The 17,806-nt window shown below is 42.6% G+C and overlaps 1 protein-coding gene across 21 annotated transcripts in view; it reads left to right on the forward strand.

The window, feature by feature from the left end:
• Positions 1 to 17,806, forward strand: part of LOC125763783 (trithorax group protein osa) — a 116,557-nt gene that overhangs the window by 29,793 nt on the left and 68,958 nt on the right. For all 21 annotated transcript variants that reach the window (XM_049427268.1, XM_049427276.1, XM_049427280.1 and 18 more), the window contains 2 exons: positions 4,307 to 4,669; positions 5,787 to 5,960. In XM_049427268.1, coding sequence (XP_049283225.1) covers positions 4,307 to 4,669; positions 5,787 to 5,960 — 537 coding nt within the window. The remainder of the gene's footprint in view (positions 1 to 4,306; positions 4,670 to 5,786; positions 5,961 to 17,806) is intronic.

Here is a 17,806-nt window from a genome sequence, read left to right on the forward strand (position 1 = left end):
TTGCTGCTGCTTCCATGTGTAAATCGCAAAGCAATTCAGAAAACGCAAAGACCCATTGCACGGCAGCAGTCGAAAGCAGTGCCGTGTAACGGCAATGAATGGGTTTTCTGGCTGGAGTTTGTAGCAATGGGTACTGGGGGAAAAAAGAAAAAGCAACGCAAAGTAGACGGATGCTGAGTTCACGTGGCAATACTAATCTTTTTTTTTGTTTAATTCCCATATATTGTTTTTTTCTTACAAACACCAGGCGCCTCCATTGGATACGATAGAATCGCTTGTAGCTCTTCGCAACACAACTTATTCACTTCCCGTCAGTTGGGCAGTGACGTTTTTCCTGCTAAACGTCCAATCCGGTGAATTCGAACCGGTAAAATGATCCATTGTACGCGGTAGCATAAAATTTCCCGGATGGAAAAAAGGAACATGCACACCGACGCAATTGTTTCACTTATGAAAGTCTGTTTCTAGCCATTTTCTCGCTTTTCCCGCCGGAATTGAATTTTCCTCACTGCTTCTGCTTGTTGAATGTTGTGATAAAATCTGTGAAAAGGGGCTTGCATGACGGTTGCAGAGAAATATATTTACGTTCAATTATATTCAGAAGAAACCAACCAGCACAGCAGTATGGAAAAGGGCGAAACGATTGCACGTTGTCATAAAATTACAATCTATAAGCGTTTTGTTGTTTCCTCTCCTTTTGGCAACCACATTTTATGTATCCTTCGGCATTCGTTACCACGCTACCTTGGCATTCGTTACATTACCAAACAATGCTGCAAGTCCTTTGTGCCTCAATGTGCGCTCATGGGCACCATGAGTTGTCAACTCTAATATGGATGCAATATGTGTGGAAAATCTGATCGTTTCCATTCCCCTTGTCGATGGCATATAGCTCGATGACGGCCATAAGCGTATTCTGGCGAGCGATAATAACAGCAGGACCATTTTGACAGTTAGTGCTATCTCACTGACATTACCGGTTTCTGTTTAGGATGAAGCGAATCGGTTGCTCCAAATGGAATTATCTGTCCTGGCAGTGTTTAACATTATTTTTATACATGGATCAAGAAAAAAATGAATGAATCATGAATTTCATGAATGAAATCATTAATGTATATAATTTATCATTTGATTTGAAAGTTTAAATTATTTTACTTTTACAAAATGAAAATATAAAGTTTTTTTTTGACTCATAAATTCCTCAACACCGATTTGTATCCTGTTTTAGCTGCACTGGAAATGACAGTTGCCACGTCAATAGCTTACTCAGGGCACCAGTAAAAGTGCTTACCAATACATGCGCATCTTACCTCACTGCTAGAGTATACATAGAGCCATCTCTCACACAAACACCAACAATTGCTTCAGGAATCAGATTTCTCTGCTGGAGAGTGTACTCTACCTACATCGGCGACTCCAAAGGAAAATCGATATTTGCCACCCCTGGCTTTTGGGTACGATCGTCCAATAGCATCGCACACCGTACAATCGCATGCCGGAATGTGCGGTGGAACGATGAAGAAGCCCACCACTACCACTGTTCCGCCCCGCTTCATATACGGGCTTCATGTTGCCCGTTTTGATACAAGCAATTTCCCAGTATACCGCACCACATTGCAAAGTGTGCGCCACATTCAGGCAGCAGCTACATCAGCGGGCCTGGAACGGTTGGGCTTTTAGCTGGTCAGCCATTTTGTGCCTGGTGCTGTGCTGATGCTGATGGGCGGAGCTTGCAGTCGCAAAACTGTTACCATCGACCAGGCGCCTCCATTACACTTCTTCGTTCAGTAGAGAGAGAGAGAAAGAGAGAGGAATTGTATGTATGTGTGTGTGTGGTGTTTGTACTCTTAGCAGAGCACCGAACGATGTATATCTGCACGTACCACGAATCATACAGGGATATTCGTGGTGTTTGGGATTAGTGCAAGCGTAGGAAGAAGCGCGTTTTGCAATTTCGTGCCCGATAATACGGCGCATGGAAAAGGGGGAAAAGGGGAGGGAGGAAAACAATAGGGGAAAGAAGAATGGGCGTGATTGGAAACAGGGGCGTTTTCGTGGATTTCTCTTCCCCATGCCGGCTGTATGTAGCTGGTGTATGTCGGCAAAAAGGATAACGCAGGGATGTTCGCTTTCCACCTGACGCCGTCGACCATTGTGAATCGGTGGAGGAAAAACACAATTTCTGCAATCACATGCCACTTACTAATGGAAACAATGGGCACTCTGCCGGGACCGGTGTGCGATGTAATGTGTTTGAATGTTACAAAATTTGTGTACTATTTTTGCTATACGAAGGAAAGATCTTTCGATGGCCGGGGGATGAGGGTACTATGCACTATTTGAAGGTGTGTGCAGTTTCTATAGTTTCGAAATTCGTTTTTTTTTGTCCTTTGCCCTTCTGCGTAGGTTATCGAGTTTTATTTGTACGGGATGGAACTCCAGGGGTTTTTTTTATTTTTTACTACATGAACACTCATTCCGACGTCTGGTTGTTAGTGGATGTTAAAACAACACCCACCATAATTTAGTCAAAAACGTCATCAGCATGATGGGCGTTTGGGAACTCTAGCAATTATGTAGCATCCATCTACGGAACCTTAAAAAGTAAGAGCACACAATGTCGAAACAATGGAAAAAAATTCGCACAACAAACAAACTTCAGAAAGCCAAGTGATTTGAGTGGAAAGTAGTACGTTAAATGCATTTGCTACTAATTCGTCTACAAAACAGTTTTCTTATGTATTTACCAAACATCTACATTTCCATTGCGAAACAGGACTTTCGTTTTATTTGTCCTAGTTTGCTGGAGTACATTTCACAAAACAATAAAAAAAATAACTATTAAGCCTGATCTTGTTGTTAGACAAACATCAGCATCGAACATCAAATGCATAAATTCTGCAACCAATGCCTATGGGAAATATTTATTATAATTTGTACTTAACTATTCTAATAACTGACACTGCTCTTAAGCCGTATACTTCATCTGCCCTTGGCTATTCTTTCCCAAACCTCGTGACACGTTTTGAAGAACGTGGCATAATGGTCTGGAATTATGCAGCTTCAATTAGATCAATAATCGTTCATAAAAGTTTCATCGTCTCGTATCAGGGGTGGCGAAAGGAATAAACACAAATTTACTGTGATGGTTCGGGCTGATATTCTTCACTGCTTTTTTGGAATTTCTGCAAACTTAGAAACAAATTTTGAGGATATTTGAGTAAGCTTCGTCAAATTGTTTTTTAAGAATTTTGAAATAAATAAACCATCCTCATCTTTTTTAAAAAAGAGGTTACTATTGTGTAATTATTATAAATACATTTTTTAAGTAAATTAAAAAACATTTCAATAAACATATTTTTATATGATAAGGCGCAACACACGCAGTTTGCCGTTCCCTGGTTTCTATGATTTGCTACAGTCGTATTCTGACGGTAGTGTATGTGATTTTAATGCTGTCCAATACAACAGACGCTGGTAACTATATCGACATATGTTGCTAAATGTTTTAAAAAGTGTGTATCATCAGCCACTCGAAGGCTACATCCGGATGATGTGTGAAATGGTATACATCATTCCACCGGTTCGAGTACGTTACAATGAGTCAAAGGACTAGCAATGGACACGGGAGGTACCAGCATTGACCAGTTCTAAACTGCACAAGCGCTGGGTTGCAAAGGTGATGATGACGATTATGGTACCATTACTAGCGCACATGCCATCGGTGATGTCGACTGGCTGACGGTTGTTTAATGTTGATAGCCACCACAGCAAGGATGCATCTGTCCGTAACGATATATGCTGCTCTAGTGGCTTTTTAGTACGGTGGCATGTTCTCGTGGGACATCGGATGGTGAGTAAATCCTGCTCATCATGATTATCAGTGAAGGGACTTGCTTTTCAACCGAATTTGCTACCGTAATGTATTGATTTGTAATGCGCTTTACTCAGTTTGCACCATTTTGCACTGGTGTTTTTGCGAGATTTTGCATGAAATATGGAAGGAATCAGCTACAGATACCCGAAACAGATGTCCATTATGGGGACGGTAGATTTGATTGACGATTGTTGTTACCTTCGTAAATGGAAAATTAAATGAACCTACGGGAATTTTGGGTTTGATTGGATGAAATGCATGTTCATTTGCGTGAGAGATGGTTCAATTTCGTGTAGATATTTTCAAAGATTTTTTTTATTTTCAAAATATTAATAGTATTATTATGTATTGTTACACTAAACTTATTTTACAACATTTTTTAAACAATTTTTCTTTCTTTCTTTTTTACATTTTTTTCCGGCGCAATAGGGTAATACCGGACGAGGACAGTCACCATATCCGCCGGGCCCACCGGGCCAAGCGCCCGGCAGTTATCCTCCACCTCAACCGCCCGGTCAGGGATCGCAACAGCAGCAACCGCCCGGTCCACCCCAGTCGGCCGGTAGCCAACCGGGTGCGGCACCAGGTGCTCCACCAGGGCAGGGACCACCGCCGGCGGGTACCCCCGGTGGGCCCGCTGGCGGAGCGCCCGGTCAGTCACCACAGCATCATCCACCCACATCGCAGGGACCGCCCGCCAATACTCAGTATACTCCTTACCAGCCACAGCGCTATCCGACGCCAGGTGGACCGAACGCACCGAACCATCGTACGCCGTATCCGCCGCATCAGGTAAGACCCCCGGGCCCTCGGGTAATGCGTTTTCCTACGGCGACATAAACAGTTTTCTCGGAACGTATAAATCATCACCACGCTACCGACTACGAAGCTCTATCAGCGCTTCCACGGTGATATTAGGCATCCGGTCTAGATTTACTCCGATTCGATTATGTGAAGCCGGTGCGGAAAAGGAACCGACTCACCGTTTTTCATCGTCCTCGCAAAGTGTGAACACCGTTCCAAACAGCTGTTCTGATAATCGCTTACTATACGTATCATCCATTCGAATGGGCGATTCTGTCTACAACGTACGAACCATCATCATCTCGTACGCGCTCTGCATCAGCTGATGTTTGATACGCAATGTTTGAGAGGGGGGCTAATAGAAATTTGTTTTACGGTTCAGTTACCTAGACCTCGCATACGTCCTTGAGAACCGTGCTCGTGCTACCGGACGCTATTACTTTCGTTAAGGGTGGCTTACATTTGCGTTCGTCGCTTAATCGCTTGTTTGCAAACACTGTAAAGAAACTTCAACTGCAAATATCTACCTCAAATGGAGTACCTGTTTGTAGATTGTTGTTGCCTTTGAGTCTATCTGTGCGTATTAGTTTCAAAAAATGATGCTGGACGACTAATCAGATCCAGTAGCGTTATTATTAAGCTACACCTCAATTAAACCGTGTGGTAAAGTCAAAAGGTTATTCATCATGATAAAAGCATAATACACTGGATTTAGGGTGTAATCATATTTGATCCTAGTGAAAACAAATATTAGTTCAAAATTTGTTCCTTCTAGTGAATACGGAAGCAAATAAAAAAACAACTTCTAATGTTAATGGGAAACATACAAAGCTTGGTCATCAGCAGATTTTTTGATGTTGATAACGTTCTCATCAATCCTTCCAAACGAATTAACCATCAAATACAAACCATTCATTCAACCCCTTTTTTGTAAAACATTTGTACAGCTAATATTAGATGATGGCAACGTCATGGCAACAAAGTGTAATCTTTTTTGCAACTATGACGAATTTTCGCACAAAATACATCGCAAATATAAAATCCAATTCTTTCTTTTTGTCATGTATGTATTTTTTTTTCATCGCTGTGTCTCTTATCGTTACAGTACGAACCGGTCAGATCGTGGCCATCGCCAGCCGCTAGTCCGGGACCGGGTCCGGGACATATGCCTCCCTCACCACACGGCCCGCCGCAAAGTCCTGGACAGCAGCAACAGCAGCAACACAGTGGTCCCAGTCCGTCACCGCAGCCACCACAACCAGCTCCATCACCGCATCAGGTTAGTAAAAAAAAAGCTTTTAGTCCAATTCGACAATAAAGAAACACGAATAAATGTAGAACAAGCTTTAGTATTATCAAATAAGAATTAATTCAGCTGTTGGAATGTTTGTTCTCGGTCTTTTCGAAAGAACAAACAATATGTAACATAGAGCATCGCTGTACAAAAGGATTGATTTTAAGCTATATTTGAAGTAAAATAGTGTATTCGAGTGTTAGTCTTGTTTGACATTTAACGCGATGTCGATCAGGTAACTCGGTGGCGTAGTGGTAGTGGAATCAGTCTTGTGTACGATACGACTGGGCCAAAATCCTATTCGAAGCCGTCTCCTTTGTATAGCCGTATAAATTTTTCTGTGACATTTGTGAACTATGCTGAGCTTTAGCTGCTCAAAAGTGTTCAAAAACAGCTTTGTAGCAAAAAAGAATTGTTTGTGCAGCTACAGTACTTCTTTGTTCCATTAATAAGCGAAAATAATTTGTTCCATTCCAACGTAGTCCAATAGAATGTTTGGTGTTATTGAGTTTCGCCGGTAGTAGTGCAGTGTGCGCGCTACATTCGGCTAAATCAAATTCAAACTGATAGCTATCACTCTGTCCTAGACCGCATCCCATCCGTGTTTGCTCGTTCAATGCTTGTTAACGCGTAACCTTTCCGTACAAATTCGCGCCACACTCTTATCCTATCATTTCAAGAGAGTCGACCTTGACAGTGGCCCAGATTTCGAAGGGGGTCGATTGCATACCGTCCACAGCGATCTGACGGAATGGCGAATGAAAAAAACCACTAAAATAAAACCAAACACACACACACACACACACACACACGCGGTCTGTTGGGCTAAGAACGCCAGATAAAACAGGCAAATTTTGCTTCCTTCCACCCGAAAGGCGGAAGGTTTGTTTTGATTGTGAGAGACAAAACGCGCGGGACGGGGGGCATCGAGCGGTGTTTTTGTGGACTGATGATGATAGGGGACGGTAAGGTTGTTGATAGACGTGGCAGTGTGGAGTGTTGTTGTTGCTTTTGCCGGCTTCTGCCATTCCATCAAACGCGATGAATGTGTCGTCAAGTTGGTATGTAGTTGGCAATAGGGGAGCAAAATAGAGGGGAGGGTTGAAAGAGGGGGGAGGACGTGAAAGGCGAGCTTGAAGAGGTGTGAGAAGCGTAAGCACAAAACCGAACCGAACCAGTGTTTGCCGCCACCGCCATCAATGTGCGGCACCACAAGCGCGAGGAAGCTCTCACGCTCTTGTTGTTGTTCTTCTGCTCCTGTCACCGTAGTTCCTCTTAGGTTCCCCGTTTTCTGCACGCGTGTACCGCCTTGTGCAATCTGATCGGCTGTGGAAAGGGTCGGAAAAAAGGCAAGAAAATGGCAGGACGAACGGACGGAATTCGAATGCCACTTTTGCTCGCTGCGTTTTCTTTCCCGTTTTTATGTATATATATTTTTTTTCTTTCTTTCCTGTGTGTTTGCGCTTTTTTTTGTATAACGAAGCAACAGATGGGATTGTTTTGTCGGGGTGGATGAACGACGAGAGTGTGAGTGAGCCAAGATAGAGGGGCCGGAAGATGGTGATTCACCATTCGCTTCACTGCTTCACACCTCCCGTACATTACCCCCTCGCTCGGCGCTAGGCCGTCCGTCGATGGGGCGGTTGGGATGGGAGACTGAAAAAAAGGGTACGTGTGTTGGAAGCGAAGCGGGGGAAAGGGGGAGGGTGGGGTTCGGGTGTTCGTTCGTCTGTCGGTCGTTTGGTCGTTCATTCACCTCCGCATCCGCATATCATCCACAACACAACCAGAGTATCCCCAACCGCCCGGGTCTCCCAGTAGCCTTTCCCTCCTTCTACCCTGTATTTGTTTCCCGCTGTACCACCCTCTCTCGCTCTCGTAGCCTAGTTCCGATGCTACCTCGCGACCTACTGACGTCGGTCTTTCTCTCGACGACGATGACGACGACTCGACGGGCAACAAGTCCATTCGACCTTGCCGCGCGCACCCTTTCCCACGACTCTTCGCTCTACATTTGGCCTCCCCTCACCCCGTACCAGTCTGGTTGCTTTTCCTTTTTACTGTACAAGTGTGTTTTATCGTGTGAACTCGTGCGTTTCCATACACACTTCCCCCCCCCCATCCATCCATCCATCGAAAGAGTACCCCTCGGCTTTCGTCACCGTTGTATCACGTAACCGACGGCCCTTTTTTGATGTTTTATCTTTGTCCACTGTATCGTGTTATATTTACCAGCCCGTCGGTATATTCCCCCCCATTTACCGGGTCTACGGTGGTCCATGAATTGTGATATTCGTCTTGTATAAGCTTTCTCCTGGATTGTGTCGACTTTGTGGCTTTTTTTTTCTTCTGTGTTCATAGTTCTTTCTTAAGACTTCAAAAAAGTTTACACAACGGTACTATTACATTCGAACTCCGTTTAAAATTTTCATTTTGAAAGTTTGTTGCAACATGTTCCCATCTGAAGAAGACCGCAGGCAAACAAATTATACAAATTTCTAATCAGCTAGTGATGAATTCAATTATACATGATTTGCCGTAGCTCTCCATTTGTGGAAAATTTCATTAGTTAATTTGTAGCAACCATTATGAAAACCATCCATCAAACTGACTCGTAAAGGTTTGTTCGCAATATCACCTTTACAACGGAACAATTTAAATCTCATGAGACACTTCCTTTGTTCAGCAGATATAGCCAAATTGGTATTTACGCTTACCATTCTGGAGAGAAGGGTCAAAACTGGAGAGACTGGGAGAAACTGGGTCGAACAGAACCTAGAGTTCTCGGCACACGGGCTGTGGATGTGGCTTTTAAGTCCAACAGCAGCAAAAGAAGAAGGTTGAATTCAACGTATAGGATTTGATATCCAGTTCAGACCAGATATCTCACCTGGGCGCCCAATGAAATATAGCATCTAGTCCAATAATTTCGAGGCCAATATAAAGGGACAACCGATCGTCAGTCCCACGAAAAATCTGGAACAAATGCCAATATTTATTATGTTCTCATCGACCTTTTCTAGTTTGGGCCCTTAGAATTCCCAGGCGGTTGGTACTGGACTACGTCTGACTCTATCTAGTCTGACTATTTTAGGTTTCGATTCGACTTATTACAGATTCTAGAATTTTAAAGAGTATTTTTTTTAGTTTTGTAACCTGTAACATGATGTTAGCCTCATAGTCCACGACACGTACACGCTGCTAGAATCGTTTGGAGTCTCGTTCCTTCTTCTTCTTCTTGGCGTAACGACCTCTGAAGTTATGTCGGCTATTTCTGGCTTCTTCTTCTTCTTCGTTTAGCGACCTCTTAGGTCATGCCGGTCATTTTTGACTTACGAGACTTATTGTACCACGTAGCCGCATAGTCAGTCCTTGCTACGGGGGGAACGGTCCAGATGGGATTTGATCCTCGATCCTGCCGTGTGGACCGGCGCCGTTTATCACATATACCACCGGGCCCACTTGTATCGTTCCTAGATTTTCCTTTTATTTATTCTTATCTGGATACTACCTCAGGAGGTCTTGGCCTGCCATTTCTGATTTTCTTTGACGTCATTTACCCATAGCCGGAAACTGAGTCCTGCGTATGGAGGTACGGTCAGGATGGGACTTCATACCCGGTCCTTTCTTGTAGAGACCGATACCGCTAGCATCTCCACAACGGAGTCTCCATCTTTCTTTTTACGATATTAAATTCTATTTCAAATTGTATAAAAGAACTATACCAACGAATAAAAATAGCATGTAATACTATTTTCAAAATTAACCCAAATTTTTCAATCGATGTATTTGTTGAAGGAAACAGTTTTTGCTGTCTAGAGCTATTGAAGTTTGGTTCAAAAAAGTTAAACATCTTCTGCTTCTTGAACATGTTTAACAGATGTAATAAAAACAAAGAATTTGCATTTCCATTTATTGTCATATCGTAACTCATATTGACTCAGCTGATTCAATTATATGTATACATTGCTGTAATTCACAGAGCGTTCTTTGTTGGCCATTCTAATGTTTACCTTTATACATTTGTATATTTCGCATAATAGCTTTTATACTCTTCTACACAAAATTTGCCGACCTCTGTGGAATATTCGCACAAAGCCACACCGTACCAATACTTGCACATGTTCGTTCGCCACCCACTACCAGGATTATTCAATCTCGAATAGTCATCTCATATCCAAAATGTGTCCCTCCCTCCTCTCCTCTTCTTTACCTACTCTCATCCCATCTATTGTGGTATGGTATTACGCGCCATTTTAGACCTTTTTTTTGCTTTCGACCGTCTGGAGCATGTCTGTTGGTGGAAAATTCATTCGCGCTCGTTCCTTTACATCATCCCACACACACCCACACACACACACAGACGGCTCGTCCTTTTTGATGGAATTCCCCGTACAATTCTGGGACGCTTATTTGGGGCGGTTTAAGGGATGGGGGACAGGTATTGGAGCACAATACCATTCCCCATTGCATCGTTGATGAAAGCCATTGCACTTGAAAAGCCTTCTGCACGCGGTTGTAAACGAGAAAGTGTAGGGTTGTGGTTAGGTAGATTGAAGTTATGCAAGGAAGTGTAGCAAAAAAGCGCAAACCCTTACTTTTCTGTCCATGTGACCAACGTGTGTGTGTGTGTTGCGTGGATTTGTTTTGATTGGTAAAACAACCTGTTGAAGGGAACGATATTACGCAAATTTTATCTAACCAAGACTGGTTGGTGGTTCTCATTAGGTATGCGATATTTTAAATTTTTTTTTATTCATAAAGAACGGCCTGGCCGTATTGCTCGATAGTTTAAATTAATGACCTCCTTAAAAACTGGACGGATTATTAATGTGTGTTTCTAATCTATTCGAATCAAACTCTCGGGAAAAAAATGTAGCTTAAATCAAACAATACAAAAAAAATAGAAATTATTATTACACTTACAGCTGCCAAACACTCCTAAGCACAAATTGTAAATTTCGTAACAGAGCAATAAATGTAAAGTAAACTTCACAAGAAGACGGCTCAGACAAATCACTGCGAACGCGTACGTAAGTTAAAATCACTCTCTAGTGAAAAAAAGGCAAACAAAAAAAATGTCCAAAGTTCGACAACAACTCAAGCTAAAGAATTTTATGGTACCCACCATCCAATTTAGCTGCCTTGGTTTAGGTTCGGTTATCCTCCTTCATCCTACATTTAACTATAATCTAACACCGCCCTTTTCCACTAGTGGGGAGGAGGGAGCGCGTAAATGGTAACAGCAAAGTCTGTTTATCGACCCAGCAGAAGACTCTGTTTTGAGCAGTGCCGCAAACGTTCCAATGGCAGGAACTCCTCTGCGTTCTCCCCTTTCTGTTGCTGCTGGCAAAATGTTGCTATGTAACGGTGGAAATTTCTCTGCAAAGGACGGTAACGCAAACGGTACATACGAATAAAATCTTTACATAAAATTATTCCTTTCCCTTTTCGTTCCTCTCATACACTCTCTCTTTCTATCTCTCTCACGCTCTCACTCTCAAACCATAAAAACACTGGGAATAACGTAACTGCTTGCGATGACTTGTCTCGTTCTCTCTCTCACTTCACTCAGTATTTCCAACTCAGAGGAAACACAAAAGAAAAGCGTTTCCTTTTGCACTTACACCGAAGGACTTATACCACACTGTGTAAATGGGATGAAATTGTGTTGCGCAAGAAAAATCGATTCGATAAAGACAACGGACGACAGCGAACGAAGACTCTTGCCCGTCTCGAAACGAAAGCGGTTCTTAATTTCTTTCGATCCTGCTAGCTTTTAGCCCGCGACGAAGTAAACCAAGCACCAATCGATCCGATTGAATGGTTGGATAACTGTATATATATGTGTGTGTCTTTTCTTTGGGAAAGAAGGATGTATGAAGGAAAAAAAAAGAACCAGGAGAGTGATTGATATTATGTAGAATCGTCTCGCTATCAAAGGGAAATGGCCCTTGTACCACCACCATCACGTAATCTTGGCTCAGCAGTTCATTTCCTTTGCGATATAGATATCGTCCTATTCGGTCGGACAAACAATGTTTTACCATCTTCCTCCCTCCTGGAAAATTCATAAAAACGAGTAGAATTGTGCTCCCGGTTCCCCTCTCCCGCTCTCCTCACGCGTAGCCATTATTTTCTTATTTTTTCCGTCAGCCACCGGGCGTCTCCATTCGCTCGTAGACATTTCTTGCACACTTTTCTTTCACTTGCTTTGCAAAATGGATGGAACGTGGCTGAGTTTTTTTTCTATCTCCATCGTATTCTAACCGGATAAGGGCGCTGTAGGACGCAAGTTTCCTTCATTTTTTCCTTATTCACCGTGACACCGGTCTAACCGAAGCGCGCGGAATTGGTGTTTTCTTTCTTCCTTTGTTATTGTGACGTTATTCAGAAGCCGGTGAAAGTGAAACTTTCGGACGGAAATTCTTTTCCCTTGTGTCGGAGCTGTTGAACTAAAAAAAAAGATAAAAACAGACAGAGAGAGAAACAAGTCGCCTGGTGAACCAACCTTCGCATCAAGCCATAAAACGATGCCTTTGTATATGGAAAAGGGAATGTGGGATGGTCATGGAAATCGATATTTTTCGTCTCCTGTCTTGCGCAAGGTAATGAAAAAAGAAAAGACAACAACGCACCGATTCAACTGCATGACGTGCACAGCAATGTATTTTGCCCAGTGGCGGCTGTTTCCTTACAAAATCGAATCGATTTATATAAAAAAACGAACCTCGTAAGACACTTTCCTCTTACACAAAAAAAACCTCAACTGAACGGATGTTCCCTTTGCCCTAGCTCACGAAACCAAGGCACACCTGATGCGCTAGTTGGTGGGTATGTTTGCTCAAACCTCCCTGTGTCAGCTTCCTTTCATTTTAATCCATTTATTTTACCATAAAACCCTTTACCACCCACCTGTGTTTGCTCTTGCTCGCTGGCCCTCGTTACACAGCCCGTTTGGGCTTAATGTCCTTTTGCGACCGTACATCGGGAAGCGGTACAAGAAAACGTTAACATGTAGGTGAAATTACGGTGGCTTACATTCTATGCCTCTGTTTTTCTCCCATTTACCCGTTCAAAAGTTAACACCGAATGGCTTTTGATTTTTATCGTCCCGAACCGATTTTTTTTTTGCTTCTCTGCTCGTACTTCTCTATGCCCGTTCTGTGTCTCGTAAGCGGCCGTAACAGTTAAATAAACATAAGGAACGACCAAACGACCCGTGGAGAATGTTTTCGCTTACGTTTGCAGTAGCGTTTGCTCGAACGGTTTTCGGAGCTCCGGGTTACGAGCTGGGGGTAAAATGGATTTTTATTTTGTTCCAAATTTCCAATGTTCAGCCTTTTCTTCGCTCCTCAATGTTCGCCGGTTTGTAAAGAAAGCGAAAGTAAAAGGTAAATTCACCTTCTTTCTCGCTTGTAATTTCTCCAGCAGCGTAATGTGTCAGTTTCGTTACCGTTGCGCTTCGTTCGGAGCAACATTTTATGGACGGCAATTTTCGGTTCGATTTTTGGTGTTGTGATGCTGTTGCTTGTTACGCTTTATGTGCAGTTTTATGATGTAGTTCAAACTGTACATGAAATCTTGGGTGGTCCTCTAGAGAAGTTCGTCCCGTTGGAGTAGCTCGCATATGTCGAAAGGAAAAAAACCAACATATAATGGAACGTCGTTAATACGGGTGCCTTTTAACCGGGTTAACCGTTTATCCGTGCTGTACGGAAATGAATCCAATCACGGGTTTATACAGTAACCATTTAAAATAAAATTAAACAGCGTTAACCACAAACAGATACACATTTTTAATCCGGGTCGTGCGTTTTTCCGGCTGATCCGTGTTGTTCGCTTATCCGTGCTACGGCCTTTAGCATCTAGAAGTTGTTTTCATGTTAAACCAAATTGAGATAAGAATAAACTAAAACTCACTTTAAAAAAAATTCATAGGTTACAAAATATTCTGTGTTTTCTTAATTTTTTTTTTTTGAATAAGAATTAAGATAAGATTTTTTTTACAATAACCATTAACTGATATTGTCTTATTTTCTTCTCTTTTTAGGTATGTAAACATTAAAATACAAATAAGGCCTTTTCGAAACAAACCTCATTTACTAGATTTATGGTAAGCAATTGAATATTTTCTTTATTTCTTCAAACGTTTTTACAACTTTTATGATTGTTTGATATGCCATTTGATTTTCTGCGAGAAGCATATTGGTCTTCTTCTTGGCGGAACGAATTATGAAGTCTGTCAATAAAGAAAAACTGTGTGCTAAAAACACATCCATTTGTGCTTCACAAGCGCACGTAGTTGTTTCGTGGCAAACCATAAAAAAACATGAAAAGCATTTATTTTACTTCGGGAATGACATAATCAAACTGTGTAAACAGATTAGTGATTATTTCGTGCGAGTAACAGTTCCTAGTTTTTGAAAATGTCTGATTTTGAGCCGGATAAGCGTATCGAGAGCTTTCGAGTGTTTACGGCGATGCTGCTCTAATCAAAACAAGGTGTCGAGATTGGTTTCGACGCTTTCGAAGCGGTGATTTCGCCGTGGAGGATGCACAACGTGAAGGAAGGCGCAAAAAGAGTATTTGGTGGAACCAGCTCGGCGTCATCTACTACGAACTTCTGAAACCGGGAGAAACAATCACTGGTGAATGCTACCGGAAACAATTCATGAGCTTAAGCCGAGCAATGCGTGAAAAACGGCCAGAATACTCATCACGCCACGACAAAGTTATTCTGCTGCATGACAATGCTCGGCCACATGTTGCGCAACCTGTGAAAAACTACCTTAATACCCTCAAATGGGACGTTTTACCGCACCCGCCGTATTCATCGGATCTGGCACCATCGGAATTCCATCTGTTCCGATTCTTGGCACATGGATTGGCTGACCAACAGTTCTCCTCCTATGAACAGATCCACAATTGGTTGGATACCTGGATTACGTCGAAAAACGTATCATTTTTCCGAAAAGGAATCCGCGATTTATAACAAAAAATCAAATTCGTAGTTTATTTACTTTTATGGTCCATAAGGAAAATGTTTTCCATGAAATTATAGAAAACTTACACATTCTGCTATGTTTTTCTGGGGATGTTCTCTTATTTGGGGTGAGCTATTTGGGGGTGTACAAATAGCTAAATTATTGTGTTGAATAGCCATTTTTAATCTTAAATAGCTTATGATCTTGAAGGGGTTAATGGGTTGTTGGAAATATGTTCTATCACCACCGCAGAGCGATTCATGCAATGAAAATCCCAGATACCAGACAAGATTCGATTTACGAGCATATTAGCGAATTTAGATTGAACGCCGAGGCAAGAAATCCATGGCTTGAGAATTGTTAATTTGAATGTAGACCTACGAAAAAGATTGAATTCTTAGGAAGGAAATAAAAGTTTTAAATGCAATTATTAACATAACTGATTCAACTCATGTCAAAATAATCTCTTTCTGTACCGTTTGTGATCGGGTTTGAGTCGAGCCTTTCGACCCAAAAAGGCTTCACCATCAGCTGATTTAATGAACGAACACCCAGAACACACGTACAAATCTGAAATGGTTCAGCTAAATAGTACCCTACCGGGGTGAGCACATGGCTACCGGGTATATGCTCCAGTTTCGTTGTACAATCACCGGCATACACAGACGATTCCGTCACTGTCGTTACCATTTTCGATAAGCCTGTTCCGGCGAAGCCTGTTGAAGGCGATTCAAGCGGTGCCATTCTATGCTGGACAGAAGAGACGATGCTGTGCAATGTAGACGAATTTTCCGCCGAACAGCACACACACACATGGCCTACTGGAGGGTGGTTCGTGTTGTTGATAGGTTTTGATTCGCTAGCCCGACACGTGCTAAGGATGCTGGTCTGGTGTTTCTGGCCGTTTTGCATGTTTGCGATCTGACTGATGGCCGAACTTTTCGGACTTTCGGAAGTGTTTTGTTTGCACTGGATGGAAACGATGAGACACGGTGCGTAGCGAAAGCATTCTGAGAATGGAGAATGGGTGATGGAAGAGTCTGATTTAAATTTATCCCAACGATCGCTTGGACGTCGTCACTACACACGGCAAGGCCAGTCTCGTACTATAAGGGCCAAAGTGAAAACTACCGCGGTGCGGTGTCTCGCCATCGTTGTGTATAGGTGAGTTCATACGGCATCACGATTGATTGATGAATGTCAAGGACGTTTAAAATGGTGGCAATTCCAAGAGCGAAACGGTGGCGGCGGATCCTACTGTTCGGTGGTCCCGGGCTTCATTCATTCGTGGCAATAGCATTGGTCGGTGTGTAGAGGGAGATGGTGGGTTAGGTGAATACAAGAGGGACAAATGGTGCGGGTATAGCTGTGTTTGGTCTCAGCTGTGAATGGCCCAGTTAATACCGTGCACGATTGTTCATTCTCGGAACGGTGATGATGATGTTACGGCACTAGACACACCTCCATCGGTAAACGTTTCCCTTTACCTGCCGACCTACTGTAAGAAGAGCAAGTTGTTTTACTGGGTAAAAATACGATCAAACAAAACAAAAAAAACACACACCACCCTCCGTTTTGTCGTAGGGATAGGCAGGCATTCTTCCAAGATGACGTATGTGTCGTCTAGGCTTTTGCGAGTTCGATTTTAGCAGCGTCATCGATGCAATCCAAGTGGTGAGGGTGTTGGGAGGGATAGGGAGAGGGTCCGACTCCCCCGCCCATCGTTTATCCCTAGTCTTAACGGGCAACCCTCCATCCCTCACACTAGACCCGGACCCGTCACGCGCAGTACATTGACCTCCATCGACAGACAACTCTCGAGACTCTCAGCTGTTCAAAACAAACAAACAATCAACAAACGGTACAAACCGCCCCAACCCCCTCAGTTCACTGTGTGTGTCTGGTTTTTTTTTGTATGTTTCGGATAGTTCACAAGGGAGAGAGAGGGTGTATAAGAGGGTCGGTAGGGTGAGTGTGGGCTATTATAAAACAAATCGCACTCCAACGAATGCCGGCCGGCGGGGAAAGAAAAGGTGTATGTGTGAAGGAATTTCAGCCGAAGAAGAGGTTGCAGGGGAGCAGTAGGGCAAACAGAGGAAGAGGTGAAAAGCGCGAATGTCTCGCCTGCCTACATCCAATATACTGGGGGTGTGTGTGTATGTATATGTACATAATGGTGTGGATCATAAATTAGATTGCTTTTGCTAAAGACAACACGCTAACACACCACACTGGCGGCAGTGTTCGATGGCCAGCCGCGAACGTTTTTTCTTCTTTCTCTTTCACTGTGAGCCACGTAATAAACAAATGCATAAAAAACGGCATACACCGACATGGTGCGATTGTTCCACTTTCTAGACGACACTTGCCCCCCTTTGGTGCAGCCTTTGGTCAATAATATGTTATTGGGGTTTTGCCTGTCGAATAGTTTTCTAAATGGGAAAGGTATTTGAGAGAAAAAAATCATCATTTCTCATTATGGTAATTCAATGTGTGTGAGGAACATATTTCCTATATATATTTACTTTCTCCTCATATTATTACTGTGTAAAGGATATTCTAATAGTACTACTCTAATGAGCTAAAGCCAATAATGAAACATTTGATTTTCAATTTAAATAAGTGAATTAGGCTACGATGTTGATGCAAGTTCCATAAAGTGTGGTGTAAATTTTAACATGTTTAGTTTCACTTCTCGTTTCGACCATTTGATCACTCTGTTTCTGGTTACGGAATTGGCATGCTTATCTGATACAAACCAATTACTATTCTTTTTATGACGGAAAAATAGGTTTTCCTTCATAAGACTTTTTTTTGCTCGGTTAGCAAAACTTTTTCACATTT

This window comes from Anopheles funestus, chromosome 2RL, assembly GCF_943734845.2.
Source record: "Anopheles funestus chromosome 2RL, idAnoFuneDA-416_04, whole genome shotgun sequence".
Classification (NCBI taxonomy): domain Eukaryota; kingdom Metazoa; phylum Arthropoda; class Insecta; order Diptera; family Culicidae; genus Anopheles; species Anopheles funestus.